Source organism: Chiloscyllium punctatum, chromosome 16 (assembly GCF_047496795.1).
Source record: "Chiloscyllium punctatum isolate Juve2018m chromosome 16, sChiPun1.3, whole genome shotgun sequence".
In the NCBI taxonomy this organism is placed as follows: Eukaryota; Metazoa; Chordata; class Chondrichthyes; order Orectolobiformes; family Hemiscylliidae; genus Chiloscyllium; species Chiloscyllium punctatum.
Window position 1 is genome coordinate 7966448 of NC_092754.1, and position 16392 is coordinate 7982839.

The 16392-nt window shown below is 39.9% G+C and overlaps 1 protein-coding gene across 11 annotated transcripts in view; it reads left to right on the forward strand.

Moving 5' to 3' along the window:
• The window catches only part of rerea (arginine-glutamic acid dipeptide (RE) repeats a), a 566413-nt gene that overhangs the window by 140080 nt on the left and 409941 nt on the right, over positions 1-16392 (forward strand). For 9 of the 11 annotated variants that reach the window (XR_011962674.1, XM_072586150.1, XM_072586154.1 and 6 more), the window contains exon 2: positions 4460-4905. The exons of the other annotated variants lie outside the window; for them this stretch is intronic. Coding sequence is in view for 8 of the 9 variants with exons in the window: in XM_072586150.1 (XP_072442251.1) it covers positions 4605-4905 (301 nt within the window). In the remaining variant the exon portion in view is untranslated. The remainder of the gene's footprint in view (positions 1-4459; positions 4906-16392) is intronic. 11 annotated transcript variants of the gene reach the window in all.

Below are 16392 nucleotides of genomic sequence, written 5' to 3' on the forward strand. Positions count from 1 at the left end.
GTCTTCATTACGACCAGTTCAGGCAATGTTCATTGACTGTTTTCAAAAGACGGATAGAGTGATGCTATAACTGAGGGGTGCCTAGGATCAGAGATCATTTAACACAGGCTTGCACAAATCAGAATACTCTTGTGTTCAACCTGGGAAAAATGGGCCTACTATTTTAGTCATGAGATAGCAGTCTTCCAGATGGTTCCTTCATTGGAAGTTTAAGGATAGAATCCTCAGCACAGAAATAAGGAACGTTCATCTATGTACTACCTTTATTGCATCTCTTAGTAAAGTCAGAAAATAGTTACATTTTAAGAGTTACTTCAGAAATGAGGTGACTGTTATCCAATTAAATGTGCACTAAACTAACCTTCATTACTCAGTCTTCTGAGTATAGGAGTTGGGACATCATGTTGGGATTGTACAGGACATTGGTAAGGCCTTTTCTGGAAGACTGTGTCCAGTTCTAGTCACCCAGTTATAGGAAGGATTTAATTAAGCTGGAGAGAGTTCAGAAGAGGTTTACCAGGATGCTGCCAGTTATGGAAGGTTTGAGTTATAAAGAAAGGCTGAGTAGACTGGGTCTTTATTCACTGGAATATGGGAGGTTGAGAGGTGACCTGACAAGTTTATAAACTTCTGAGAGGTTTAGACAGGGTTAATGGGAGTTGCCCTTTCCCTAGAATGGGGGATTTCAAGACGAGGGAGCACATTTTTAAGAGAGATTTTAAAAAAGGATATGAGGCAATTTTTTTACACAGGTGGTTCACGTGTGGAATCAATGTATACATATGTACAGTCATATAGCACAAACAGATTCTTCAGTCCAGCCAGTCTATACCGAATATAATCCTAAATTAACCCAGTCCCACCCGCCTGCTCCTTGCCCATATCCCTCCAAACCTTTCCTGTTCATGTATTTCTCTGGAGTAATGTGTACAGAATTGGACAGTGTCCTTACGGAAGCAGTTCAGAGAAGGTAGAGTAGACTGGAATGAACAGACTGCCTCCTGAGGAAAGCACAAACAGGCTAGGATTGTGTACTGTGGAGTTTAGAAGCATCGGAGAAGACAGAACTGAAAGGTATGGGATCCTGAGGGTACATGACCGTGTGGAAAGGATGCTGCTTCTTGTGGGAGAAGCTAGGAGGTCATTGTTTAATAATAAGAGGGTGCCCATTTGAAACAGATGAGGAAACACTTACCCTCTCCAGATGGTTGAGTCTTTGGAATTCCCTTCCTCAATAGGCAGTGGATGCAGAATCTTTGAATATCTTGAAGGCAGATAAACTCTGGGCAATCAGGGGAGCCACAGAAAGGTAGAGCTGAGGTTAAAGTCAAATCAGCCATGAATGGCTAAACAGGTTTGGTGGGCTGAGTGGCTGACATTTGTTCGTGTGCATGAATGAATGCCTTTCAAAGTTCCAGGTACACCGTAATATCATCCCCTTGGTCAACATTCTCCGTTTTTTGGACACTGTTTTAAATCCAACGTTTGTGGGACATGAGCTTGGGTGGGAGGAGGAAATGCAGGCTGGGAATAGAGTCATACAGATATGCAGCACAGAAACAGACCCTTCGCTCCAACTCATCCATGCTGACCAGATGTCTTAATCTAATCGTAGTCCCATTTGCCAGCATTTGGCTCATATCTGTCTAAACCCTTCCTATTTGTATACCCATCCAGATGCCTTTTAAATTTTGTAATTGTACCAGCCTCTGGCCGCTCATTCCATACACACTCTACCCTCTGCATGAAAAAGTTGCCCCTTAGCTCCCTTTTACACCTTTCCCCTCTCACCTTAAAGCTATGCCCTCTAGTTCTGGATTCGCTCCACCCCACAGAAAAGAAATTAGTATAGGTTATCTGGTTGGCATGACCAAGTTGGACAGAAGGACCTGTTTCCATGCTGTGCTTCTCTGTAACGCTATGCTTAAACTGTCTTCACTTACAGGATCCATATCCCTCTATTCCCTTCCTATTCATGTATTCGTCAGGTGCATCTTGAATGCCACTTTTATGTCTGCTTCCACCCCTAACCTCTGGCAACATGTTCCAGGCACCACCCTCTGTGAAAAACCTGCCAGTCACATCTCTTCTAAACTACCCTTGTCTTGCACCTTAAACCTGTGTCCCCTAGTAGTTGACTCCTCCACCCTGGGGAAAAACCCCATACTTTCCCCACACACCATGCCATTCGCAATCTTATAAACTTCTCTTCGTCACCCCTCAACCTCCTGCATTCCAGTGAAAACAAGCCCAGCCTATCCAAACTTTCTTCGTGGCTAATATCCCCCATTCCAGAATACATCTTGGTAAACCTTTTCTGTGCCCTCTCCAAAGCATCCACACCCTTCTGGTTGTGTGGTGACCAGAACTGTGTGCAATATTCCAAGTGTGGCCTCAGTAAAGTTCTATGAAGTTGCAGCATAACTAGTTTATCCTTGTACTCCATGCCCCTTCCAGTGAAGGCAAGCATACCATAAGCCTTGTTTTACTACCTTATCTACCTGCGCTGCCGCCTTCAGTCGTCTGTGGACCTGCACACCCAGGTCCCTCTACATATCAATACTCCTAAGTGTTAATCTAGTTTTGGTAGTGTTAATTTGAGGGAAGAAAGATGACCAAGGTAGAACTCCATCCTTTTTGCATATATCCATCATGTCTTTAATGTACATCTGAGGTAGCCAGGCTCTTGTTTAAATGTGTGGGAGAAAGTGAGTACTGCAAATGCTGGCGATCAGAGTTGAAAAGTGTGGCACTGGAAAAGCGCAGCAGGTCTGGCAGCATCTGAGGAGTAGGACAGTTGATGTTTCGGGCATAAGCCCTTCATCAATGTCTACTCTCCTGCTCCTTGGATGCTGCCTGACTTGCTGTGCTTTTCCAGCACCACACTTTTCAACTCTTGTTTAAATGTGTCCTCTGAAGTATGGTAACTTTGACAATGCAATGTGCCTTCAAACTTTTAGCTTGATTCACATGTTTCAGCATTGGAATTAGGCATGAATCAATGGCTTACCAAGTCAGTTGAGGTTGCTGTCAAACTGACTACAAGTGACAACATAACACTGCTAATCTGTAGTAAAATCTGAGCTTTATTTAAACATTGAGTTTAGGATAATTATTTCCTCCACATCTATTGAATGACAGTGGGAACAAAATGACAAGATCATGTCTAGGTAGGTAGAATTTCGCAAAGGTGTATTTTTTATGCTTTTTTGATCATTTCTGATAATAAGATTTAGGACCAGAATTAAGCCATTAAATCCATTGAGTCTGCTCTTTCATTTAGTTATGACTGATACGTTTCTCAAACGCATTCTTCTGTCATCTTCCAATAACCTTTCGATTGTCTTGCTAATCAATCTATGATAAGTATCAGGTGAAGTTAAATTACTGTAGAAATGAAGTGTTGGATTGTTAAGTAAGCACATTTTGCAAAGGAATTCCAGAAGGAAATGTAGAATCGCAGGTAGATAGGATAGTGAAGAAGGCGTTTGGTATGCTTTCCTTTATTGGTCAGAGCTTTGAGTACAGGAGTTGGGAGGTCATGTTGCAGCTGTACGGGGCATTGGTTAGGCCACTGTTGGAATATTGCTTGCAATTCTGGTCTCCTCCTTATCGGAAATATGTTGTGACACTTGAAAGGGTTCAGAAAAGATTTACAAGAATGTTGCCAGGGTTGGAGGATTTGAGCTGTAGGGAGAGGCTGAACTGGCTGGGGCTGTTTTCCCTGGAGCGTTGGAGGCTGAGGGGTGACCTTAGGGGTTTACAAAATTATGAGGGGCATGGATAGGCTAAATAGACAAAGTATTTTCCCTGGGGTGGGGGAGTCCAGAACTAGAGGGCATAGATTTAGGGTGAGAGGGGAAAGATATAAAAGAGATCTAAGAGGCCACTTTTTCACGCAGAGGATGGTACGTGTATGGAATGAGCTGCCAGAGGAAGTGGTGGAAACTGGTAAATTGTAACATTTAAAGGCATTTGGGTGGGTATATGAATAGGAAGGGTTTGGAGAGAAACGGGCTGGGTGCTGGCAGGTGGGACTAGATTGGGTTGGAATATCTGGTCGGCATGGACGGGTTGGACCGAAGGGTCTGTTTCCATGCTGTACATTTCTATGACTCTAGGTCCTTTTATTTGGCAGAGTTCTTCATCTTTGTCACAGATGAAGCTGAATGGAGGTGATGTAGTTATCATTATACAAGAAGAGAAAAATAAATTGTCTCTTGGGTTCAGCTAGTTCAAACCTGGATGATTTCCACCTTGATTATACTTGGGCTAGGGTGAAAATGCTGAGTTTGAACTGGCAAGCTTTATGTCATTGTGATGGATAGCACTTCTTTTCCTGTTGCTTCATTGTTCTTCTTTCCTGCTACCTTTCAGCTTAATGGATAGGCACATATTTGGAATGTACTGTTTTGTGAACATAATTTTGTAATCTGCTTCTCTTTGTTTTTTTCCCCAGCCGTTGGTAACATTTTGGGGTTGTTGGAGTGGCTGGATTTTTCCTGGAATTGAGCAATAAATTCAGAAGACTGAAGCCCAGGCTTACTGTCTACCTTTCACGGAGGCCAAGCCGTGAGAGGACAGAGGAAGGAACGTGGCGAATCATGACAGCAGATAAAGAGAAAGATCGTGATCGGGACAAGGAGAGAGAGAGAAGGGATAAACGAGAGAATGAGCATTCCAGGCCACGTCGCAGCTGTACTTTGGAAGGAGGTGCTAAGAATTATGCAGAAAGTGACCACACTGAAGATGAAGAAAATGACAAAGACAGTGCTACTAATGAGGATGCTGGGAAGAAGTCAAAAATAAAAAAAACACCAAAAAAGAAATCACGTTATGAGAGAGCAGAGACCGGTGATATAACTTCATTTGTAACAGAGGACGATGTTGTCTACAGGCCTGGAGGCAAGTAGTACTTCATGATTGATTTTTCTGGATGATGTTAAAAAAGACAGTAATGAATGTCAAGATTACAAAGTAGCAGCCTTATCAAGGGGTTCAGACGATGTCATGAACTGCAAGTATAACTTAAGCCACGTTTAATGATCATTTAAACTCCAATTTCAGGTTATGGCCTTGAAGGTCATTTTTGTAGCTCTTTGCCCCTCTCTTTGTCCCTTCAGTAATAAGATATTGTAATCATGTCACCTTTGCGCAGTTAATGTATAATGATGAATCTTCCTGAAGGTTGACTCAGTTATTTGTAGTCGATTGAAATATTTTGTCTGATTCTGAGAAAATATTGCAACATATAATACCAAGATGATAATTCAACATTGAAATGTTTTTCTATCCAGTTTCATAAAATAGAATGCAGTAAATTGTCATTTACCATTCTCACCAGTAAACCAGAAAATCCTACTACCTCAACATATTTTCTGCTGGCATGCTAAAGAATTTTGGGCAGCAGCCATATTTGGATTTGCACACTTTATACTTGTACTCAGCATGTTAATTTCTAATCCTGAAAGATAGAGAATTACATTTTAGAAACTGGAAGTTTTTCGCACAATGTAACCCGCTGCGTGCATGAACATCTCTCTCAACCCCACCAAAAACAAGTACTAATTTAAGTTTATTGTGGAGGCATATGTTGCTTTTGCAAGTTGATAGTTTGATTTAAAATTCATTGTGGTGAGGTTTGTCTTCATTTGGATGCTATATTAATACTGCCCAGTGGCAACTAGTGTTGATGTTTGAAATTGTGAAGCTAGAACAGTATAACATAGCTTGATGCACCCCTTCCTGAACACCATTAGAGGCGAGTACAGTTACAACATTTAAAAGACATTTGGACAGATACATGGATAGGAAAGGTTTATGGGCCAAATGCAGGCGCATGGGACTACTTCAGTTTAGAAAGTGGTTGACATGGACAGTTTGGGCTGAGAGGCTGTTTCTGTGCTGTAACACTTTGACTCTACCATTGCTTAAATTCCAGTCTCTGAATGCTTTTGATATGTGAATTTTACAAATACTCCCTGTTGACCCTCATGTCTCCTTGTTGTGGTAAATATCGCCTTTTGCTGTGGATCCATGTGAAGGGGAGTAGTTGGTCAAGATTATTGATTTGCTATGTTTTTCTTGTTTTGGCCCTTTTGTTCTTTCCTGAAACCGCTTCCTCATGATAGCAAAAGAAGAAACCCTCCGGTTCCCATTCTTAAAATCAGCTGCTGATTTTCCGTGGGGAAATATCAAAGCTGAGCATGATTTATTCATTCCCTGGTGACCACAAACCTGTTCTTTAAACGAGGATCACTGGTTTAGAGGGCTGTTGTGGTGTAGTGTTACTGTTACTGCTTCTGAGCCAGGAGCGCCTGGTTCAAGTCTCACCTACTCCAGAGGTGTGTCATAACATGTCTGAACAAGCTGATTAAAGCAATGATGAAGGGTCCAGACCCGAGACGTTGACTTTCTTGCTCCTCCGATGCTATATAACCTGTGTTTTTACAGCTCTGTATTTTATGGATTCTGACTTCCAGCATTTGTAGTCCTTACAATGTACAGAAAAAGTCACTGCCTTAGGGATCAGCATTGAAGACATTGGTTGATTCAGTTCAGGGACATAAATGCTATCTGTAAGTCAAGGTCAGGATTGAAATGACAGCATGCTATGCAATTAATTTTTTAGAAACCATTTTTAATTGTGTTAAGTATAGCTTATGCTCAAGATTGGCTTTATTAATTTGCTGTTTTTAAGTCGTTTCACTGGAACAGATGTATTCTAATTAGAAGCTGCAGGTTATTGTCTCTTTGATATGGGCTGTGACTTCTAATCTATAATGTTCTCACAATATGTACATTGTATGGAAATTAATTGAGTTACAGGTTGAAAGCTATCACATTACACTGCAAATTAAGTTCAGAATAACTCATTGTAAAATTTTAATTTTCTACAACTGCTTTCATATATATATAGCATATTTTAACATGGAAAATCCTCCAGTTAACAGAAAAATTAAGCACTTTACAAGTGGTGCAATGGTTTATTGAAACCAAGTTGTTTGTTATTTTACAGCAGCAAAATATTATACTACTGCCTCTCTGTTACATGATGTATTTAAATGCTGTCAAAGCATCATCTTTGCCAACTTTATTTTTTTGAATAGAAGTGAGGATGACTGCCTTTGATGTTGAGGTCGCATTTGACTCAGTATGGCAACAAGAAGCTCTAGCAAAACCTGAGCCTTTCGGAATCGGGGAGAAATATCTGTTGCAAACCACCTTCAATGATCTGTGTGCGCGCAAACACCCACGCCCATGTGCGTACCTCTGTTCCTTTTTAAAGTTGTACCCCTCTTGTCTTTTCTGACCAACTTGCATTACCTTTCACTTCACTGCATTGGACCTCATCTGCCATCTTTCTACTCATTCTTCCAAATGTCAATGTCCTTGTCTCAGTTTACAATTCTTCCAAATTTAGCATCATACGCAAACTTTGGAATTGTCCCCTGCCCACAAAATATATATCAGGAAAATCAAGGGACCTTATACCTCCCCCACTAACTTCACTACAAACTTTTCCACAGCCTGAAAATATCCATTAACGATTAATCTTTTTTTTTCTAATATTCTGCCAACTTTTCACCCATTTGGTACTGTCCGTTCTATTACCATGACTAAACTTTTCTCATAGGCAAAAGTGAGGACTGCAGATGCTGGAAACCAGAGTTTAGATCAGAGTGGTGCTGGAAAAGCACAACAGGTCAGGCAGCATCTGAGGAGCAGGAAAATCGACGTTTCGGGCAAAAGCCCTTCATCAGGAATAGAGGATGGAGGGCTTTTCCTGATGAAGGGCTTTTGCCGAAACGTCGATTTTCCTGCTCCTCGGATGCTGCCTGACCTGCTGCTTTTCCAGCACCACTTTGATCTAAACTATAACTTTTCTCATGTCAGACGTCTGTCAAACATCTTCTGAGATCCATGTTAATAGTGTTAATAAACTTTGTCCGGCCCTTTCTGTTACCTCTGCAAATATTTTGTCTCTATCTATATTCCTAGATACACATGTATCAGAATAGTTATCCTCTTATCCCCATATCCATTTTCCTGACGTGTCTACTTTGATACTTCATATTTCAGAGGGCAGTTTGGAATAGAATGGAGTATGAGAATCATTCAAATGCTGTCAATAAGATTACTCATATTGATATTTATACGCTCAGGGAAAAGCAAGACTAAAACTGTAATGCTTTAATGTTGTGCCAGTATATATCTGTTAATGAAGTTTTCAATTTTTCAAGTGAAAATGTCTAATGCCACTTTGGTGTTACAGAGTTTGGAAAATGCTTTCTTCAAATCAAATCCACATTTGGAAAGATATAATCAATATTCAATCATTTTTAATATTGTTATTTGCAGTAAATAGAACAGAAATTTCTCAACTCCTCCTTTACAAGTTTGTGAAATTACGCTTTCAACTGATTAACTATCACTAAACCTTTAACTAATCCTACGAATCACAGACAGCTGGCTCACCATACATGCCTTTTCAAGGGCTCTTTGTTATGGGCACTGTTGTGATAAAAATTAATTTTTCTCATTGCCTTTCACGCAATTGTGGGAAGCATATGAATTGAAAGGGTGGTTATGCACTTCTCTCCAATCTGTGTCTTCCTGCTGTAATGTTACGAGGGTACCCTGAGTTTAAATAATGAGGAAACTCCTACAAGTAACAACGTTCAGTTATGGTCCACAGGAATGCTTCTACAAAGTATGATTGCCAAGCAGATATAAAATGCAAGCCTCCATGCACTAGGGAAAGTAAGCATGAGTGATTGACACTGACATTCAGCATCTAAATAGGTAAATTATATATCACAGAGGCTTACAGCTACTTTTTCATGGTGCACATGTTTTCACTTTATATGTCACACTGATTAACTAACCATTACCCGGTGAGGAATAAATGAGTAGTTGCTTTTTAACTCTTGCTTTCTAAAACAGCTGAGGAACAATAAGAGAAACTCTAAATGATTTTGAAGAGAACTGATTTTATAACTGACCCATCACACCTAGTTCTCCACAATTTAAAAATGGTCCCTGACATCTTAGTTGCTGATCGATCTCCAATGACATCGGCTTTGGTGGTTTGGAGGATGTACTGTTTTATGTCATTAGGCATATTATGTACAATATCTACTGCACAGCACAATTTACAGTGATGGAGGAAGTTTAATGCTGCTCCATCAAATCATTTCATTGATAATGGTAAAAGTAAGTGAAGGCAAGTTCCATTTAAATGAAGTGTGCTGTGTAGACTAGAATTGTAATATAGATGGATTGGCTCTTGAATTTTGGAAATAGCACGATAATCATGGGAATGAAAAAGACAGGGCTTTAGATTTTTGCGTTTCTAATTTAAAATTAGGATATCTGGATGTAGGTTTACTCTCTGAGCTGGAAGGTTCATTTTCAGATGTTTTGTCACCATACTAGGTAATATCTTCAGTGAGCCTCCAAATGAAGCACTGGTAGTATAGCCCACTTTCTGTTTTCTGTTTGCATTTCCTCAGGTTGGTGATGTCATTCCTGTGGTGACATCATTTCCTATGGCTATGTCATTTCAGGTTATTTTTCTCTGGCGGTGGTAAATGGGATCCGAGTCAATGTGTTTGTTGATAGAGTTCCGGTTGGAATGCCATGCTCCTAGGCCAAGCCAAACAGAGACACACACGCGAATTCCTAGAAGCATGTCTGAAAACGAACCTTCAGGCTCAACTAGCAAACCTACATCCATTCAACCGGAGCGACAAATCTTCTCAAGACTCACTATTGGGATATCTATTTGGATAACAACTATAAAATTACAATACATACCGCTATAAAACATTTATTTATTTCACAATAAATGCCTGATTTATTTAACCTTGTAATATCAAGTTCCATTTTGTCACCAATGTAGTAACTCTAATAATGAATGACAACAACCAAAAACATACTTGTTGTCAAAGAAAAATAAATGCATGCATCATTCTAATAATGGACCAATATGCGCATTCTAGACTTTAATTTACCAAGATCTGTTTCACTGGACCGTTCTTGTTAAGACTGAGAATTGTCTTTGACATATTTAAAATGTGCACCTAAATCTTTAGTTTGCTGTCATTTAAAACGTTAAACAGAAACATAGGGGTATTTACAGTTCAATCATGTTCCCGTCGTTTTTGGATCAGCCCACCAAACCATTAAAATGTCAGAAGTATCAAAAGACTGAAAATATTTAATCACGTAACACAGATAAGATGTCATCTAGCTTTTCAAGATGTCATACATCGCATTGCTGCAAACAAGAGCACTCTTGTTTGGTTTTATTCATTACTTTTTGTAATTTAAGGTTTGGATGAAGCCTGTGCTGTAGTTGAGATACCCCAGGGGTTAACATAATGAAGCTATTCTTTAGTGTAGCTAATATGGTATTTAAGTATGTCATACTCACACTTTTATTTTGGTAATAATATAAGCCTGTGCAGAAGATCTTTTCTTGTTTAAACCATTTTTATGATTGTTGGGTGATGTTGTTTTGCTGAACAGGGCTGGTTCTTTTGTGATGATGTAATTCAGGTCCTAGTGGTACAATTTGAACGCTGTAAATCAACAAATTTCAGGAGCTATAATTGCTTTGTGTAATTTTATCTTGTGATTCTGCATGAACCAATTTGAAGCCACTTTTAAGTTGCATGTTCTTTAGAAGATTTATTACTGAAGCAGTTGAAGAACAGTTTCCAAGCTGATGTGATTTCAGTGTTTACCAAGAAATTGCTTAAATTGTTCTATTTGTTTGGATGCTATCTCTTCTGGGTTTAATCTGTGTTTCTGACAAGAAGATTCAAAACTCACTTTTATTGCAAGGCTTGTCTTTTGCAAATATAAAATTCTATAAATATGGCATAAGTTATGCTTTATCTGATCAAATTTGGTTATTCGGAGAATTCTTTGGCTACTTTGCTATGTGGTGTAACAGAGTTGAGTGGGAGATGACTAAAATCAAGGCTGGTTCCTGGATCCACAAGAGTGGGTAAAATTGGGTTGGAATAGTCATGATTTATTCAGTTCAGTTTCAACAATGATCCCATATTGTGGTAAATGTCAACCTCACTGGGGTAGTGTGCTGGAAATTAAGCCCCTCCATTCCTGTAGGCATCTCAAAAGTTAAAAGTGCATAAAATTCCCTAATTTACCTGCCTGCTAGACTCGTGGAGCAGAAAACATGGACCAGGTTTCTGTTCTCGATAAGAATGAACTTAAAAGTTTGGGAGAAGATTTGTAGCTCGGGTGCTCATTGTTGTGGTTCTGTTCGCCGAGCTGGGAATTTGTCTTGCAAACGTTTCGTTCCCTGTCTAGGTGACATCCTCAGTGCTTGGGAGCCTCAGTGGGTGGCACGGTGGCACAGTGTTTAGCACTGCTGCCTCACAGCGCCAGAGACCCGGGTTCAATTCCCGCCTCAGGCGATTGACTGTGTGGAGTTTGCACGTTCTCCCCGTGTCTGCGTGGGTTTCCTCCGGGTGCTCCGGTTTCCTCCCACAGTCCAAAGATGTGCAGGTTAGGTGAATTGGCTGTCCTAAATTGTCCGTAGTGTAGGTTAGGGGTATGGGTGGGTTGCGCTTCGGCGGGGTGGTGTGGACTTGTTGGGCCAAAGGGCCTGTTTCCACACTGTAAGTAATCTAATCTAATCTCCTGTGAAGCCGTGTCACCTAGACAGGGGACGAAACGTTTGCAAGACAAATTCCCAGCTCGGCGAACAGAACCACAACAAGAATGAACTTAGATTAGATACCCTACAGTATCAGTAGAGGCCATTTGGCCGAAAAAGTCCACACCGATCCTCCAAGGAGTAACCCACCCACCTCTGGTGAGTAACTATGAATCATCGACATATAACTCTACCAGTTAAAATTCTAACCCCTTTCTAAAGTGGTCCTATACACGTATACAGATAGATGAGAAAGCCTTGCTGTTAACAGTGGAGGGAAGACACTGGGAAAGCAACTCAATGGTCTGAGAGAACAGGGTTTGCTGAGAGATATCCTTTTACTCCTTGACCTGTCATCTTCAGGTCCTTTCTCTTGTAGGAGGCCCAGGTGACTGGTACATTAATTAGTAACTAAGAGACTTTGGAGTTAAAGCCACAACTTTTAGCAACTGTTGAGGAAAAATAAACAAGCTTTCTTCATTTTATTGGACAGAAAGATAAATCGTCTGAAGGTTTCTGCCAATATCTTTCATGCCCCAGATCAGCTTCCCAGAGGCCAGTAAATAGTTGTTATCTGACTGATAGCCTTTGTCAGTCGCAACTGGTCATAACTCCACAAACCAACTTGTTGCCAGGCAAATCTCGCATTGTACAAGGCCTTGGTCTGACCCATCTACAAATAATTTTCTTGACTGTTTGACAAAGCGATGTAAACATAAATTAGAATGAATTTCTATAATTTTTTTTGAAAAGTGCAGCAATTCCTTCCTCAATCCTTGGTTTCAAAGTGCACCTTTTCCAACTTAAGCCCGCATCTAAAAGTACAGAAAACTTTAAAAAAAGGGTGGTCTTTACAGTAGTCAACTCTGCATTTCTATGTTTGTGAATGAGGAACAGAATTCTGGGCATCAGGTCTGTATTTGTCCAGAATGAATGGAAACATACATTAAAGTTTGAGTGCAAGAGATTTAGGGTACAACACTGCAAGGCTTTGAAATAGAAGATTGTTTTGTGTGTTGAATGTATACCAGAGTTGGTGGTTTAACAGTGCAGAATTAAAAAATAGGTGATGTTGGTTAAAAGAAAAGTGTGGGGGAGAGGGGTAAAGCAAAATGAAAGCTGGATCTTCACATGGGAGTAGCATTTCTCATCATGCATAGCATAAACAACCAATTGACTGGTTTGAATGGCCTGTTTTCATCATGTGATTTCTGTGCAGTTCTTTGAAGTTAAAAAGAAGGCATGTCTTTTCCCTTGGTCAGGTTACCCTCAATAGTTGGCATATGCATTCCTGGTGAAGCTTCGTGAGGATTTTCACAACTAGCATCTTTTAACCACTAAAGGTAAAGTTGTCATAGTTTTACTGGATCACCCGTCCAGCCAACTGAGCTAACTGTTCCCTGGGTTGGTGGGTATGTGATACATAGTGATTCCAACAGTGTGGGTTCAATTCCTGCATGTGCTCGGTTATCATGATGGACTTTCTTTTTCAATCTCTCTCCTTACTTGAGGTACGGTGACCCTAGGGTTAAACCACCAACAGTCATTTCTCTGAGAGAGCAGTGTCATGGTCCTGTAGGACTGTGGGAATTTTAGTCACTGCCATCACTATTGTATGTATATTATTATGTGCCTGAAAATTTGTATTTTAAGATAATTTTCTATTTCAGCAGCAGATTAGAAAATTGGACATACTTAGCTCATTTTCTGTTATGGTTTAGTTTTACTTTGCTGTCAGGAAGCAAGGGATGACAACGAATTGATGTACCTCCATTCCTTAAGCAGTTTGGGTCCTTTGTGAAGTACATAAATGGATTAAATCCATACAGTATATGCATGCATCCGTACCAGTAATGTAGGAATGGTGTATTGGTTTAATTTTGATTTTAATTCAATATTGCCCTTGTGTTAATAATTCATCCACCACTTGCGGAAGTTGTCCATTTTTGTTACTGCCTGGTTGTTACGTGTTTGCATGTTTTCAGCCTGATTGCGCAGTCCATATATGAATTTTTCATGGAAGTCTCACTGCAGTTCAGCCTTAAGGCTGTGAATGTGTTTCTTCAATAAAACACCATTATTATGATCTTGTGTAAGGTGCTATCATCAGCAAGAAAATTGCTACCTTCGCTGACATTCAGAAGGTCATTTAAGGCAAAACTGCTGAGACTCCACTTAGTTGTACTCAAGATTCTTCTTAGTACTAAATGGAGGAATGGTTTTGAGTTCTCTTTACCTGTTAATCTAGGTCTAGAGATCTAGAGGACACTGTCCTATAGGATGCATCACCATTCATTTGATTTTACAGATTCTTTGTTTATTTTCCAGCAATAGTTTTCATTCCTCGAAAACCAATAAGTATTCTGCATTTTCAGTTTGTTACGTTGGTGTACAGTCGAACTAAGAAGCTGTGCATGTCCATGTGTTTTTTTATTTGTAAGTGGGGTGTGGGCAGTGTTGGCTAGGCCAGTATTTATTGCCCATCTCTAATTTCCCTTGAACTGACTGGCTTGTTAGGCCATTCCAGAGGGCTAAAATCAACGAGATAAAAACAATGACTGCAGATGCTGGAAACCAGATTCTGGATTAGTGGTGCTGGAAGAGCACAACAGTTCAGGCAGTATCCAACTAGCTTCAAAATCGACGTTTCGGGCAAAAGCCATTCATCAGGGCACCACTAATCCATTCCAGAGGGCAGGTAAGAGGAGTCACATTTCTGTGGGTTTGGAGTCACATGTAGGCCAGGCCAAGCCACACCAGATGAGGATGCCCAATTTTTCTTCCTGAGAGCATATTACTGAACCAGATGGGCTTTTATGATCTGCAATGATTACGCAGTCACTATTAGCTCTGTTTTTAATTCTGTATTTTGTAATGAAATTTAAATGTCGCCATCAGCCATTGTGAGGTTCAAACCTAAGCATTAGCTTGGCGTTCTAGATTACAAATATAGTGACATCACGACCATATCAATGCCTCCATATAACATGTTTAATGTAAAGTAGCTAAACTTTTTTGCAAAGGCTTCAAAGTAATTTTAATTCTTTAGTTTCTCACTCTGTTGGACAGTGAATAAATTTACTTCATAATTTCCAGCAGGCAACAAAGTCAAATTATTGTCTAACCTTCTCCCTCCAGAGACTGATGGAATATTTAGTTCCATGGCACATAAGTAGAATTCGTGTATAATAGTAAGCTTTTCAGGTTATAACTTGAATGAATGACTTACTATCACTACACCAATTTACAAAACAAAAATGTAATGCAACGGTTAGAATAACAAGACTAAATAAACATTTTGAAATGATTTTAAAATAGATAAGGGATATTGGTAAATTAAAGCAAGAGATTCTAAAATGAGAGAATTCAATGTACCATTTAAAAATGTTGGATGAATTAAAGAGAGACTATTTGGCATTATTTCTTCCAAGCCAAGTATTGAAGTAACTGCATTCATGTACATCTACACAGTGAGACTGAGACAGAGACATACGCATACTTTCAAGTGTGCTCGCGCACGCACTCACTCTCATACACTCTCACTCTCCCTCGCGTACACATGCTGTCGTGCTCTCTCTCGCACTATTCCTAAGGTGCTGATGGAAATAATGGGTGAACTCATTTGGAAATTGTACTGGTTAGTAATGAGTTAATCATTAAGATACTGTTCTTGCCTGCTTATTGAACCTATTTGTATCCCCTTGCAGCCTCATTGCGTCTTCCTTAGAGCTTAGTTTCTCAAGAGCTTGGTATCATCAAACCTGGATACGTCAGGCTCAGGCACTTCAGTGATATTGATTTTAACTAGCTAAGGCTAAAGCACTGATCCTTGTAGTACCTCACTAATTACATTCTGTTAACTTGAAGATTCCTGCTCTTTTATGTCTGAAAACTAATTCTCGACCAACACTAATACCTCCCTCCCAATCCCATGAGCCCAAATGTAGTCTCTAATGTGACATCTTTATGGAATGCTTTTTTGAAAAGCTGTTGTTATAAAAGTGGTGCATCTGCAGACACCACACACAAATATGTTTCTTGTAAATTTATTACATCTGAGAGGCTTATGGTCCATGTGTTAATTTTCATTATGCCAAGAAAGCATAGTTATGAAATTTATAATGTTAAAAACTAACCTTTGTATCAGAAATTCATTTTATTGCACTTTTATAAGAGTCATTATGGCACACATGGAGGCTGTCCAATTCACCTAGCCCCTTACCAGTTTTCTGTAGAACAATCCAGTCAGGCTTATTGTCCCTTCTTTATTCACAGAGCCCTGCTAGTTTATTCCCTTCTGAGTCCATCGAGTTTCTTTTTAAAATGATTAATTTTCTTGGCTTCAACTTGAATCTAGTAGTGAGCTGTATGACATGATGCACTTTGCCAGAAGGTATAAAGAGGCAGTGTGTGAATGGACATGTTGGCCTGGAGGGACCTGGGATTCATGTAAAAAGATCTTTGAAGGTGGCAAGGCATATTGCGAGAGGCTAGAAAAACATGAGAGATTTTGGGCTCCATAAATGGATTGAGGCCACAAATTCTGAACCTTTAGAAAACACCAGTTAGGCCACATCTGAGTATTGTGTCCAGTTTTGGTCATGCTTTAGAAGGATTTCCTTGAGAGGGTGCAGAGGAGACTCATCAAAATGATTCCAGGGCAGAGGAATCTTGGCTACAAGATTGTTTGGAGTAAGTGG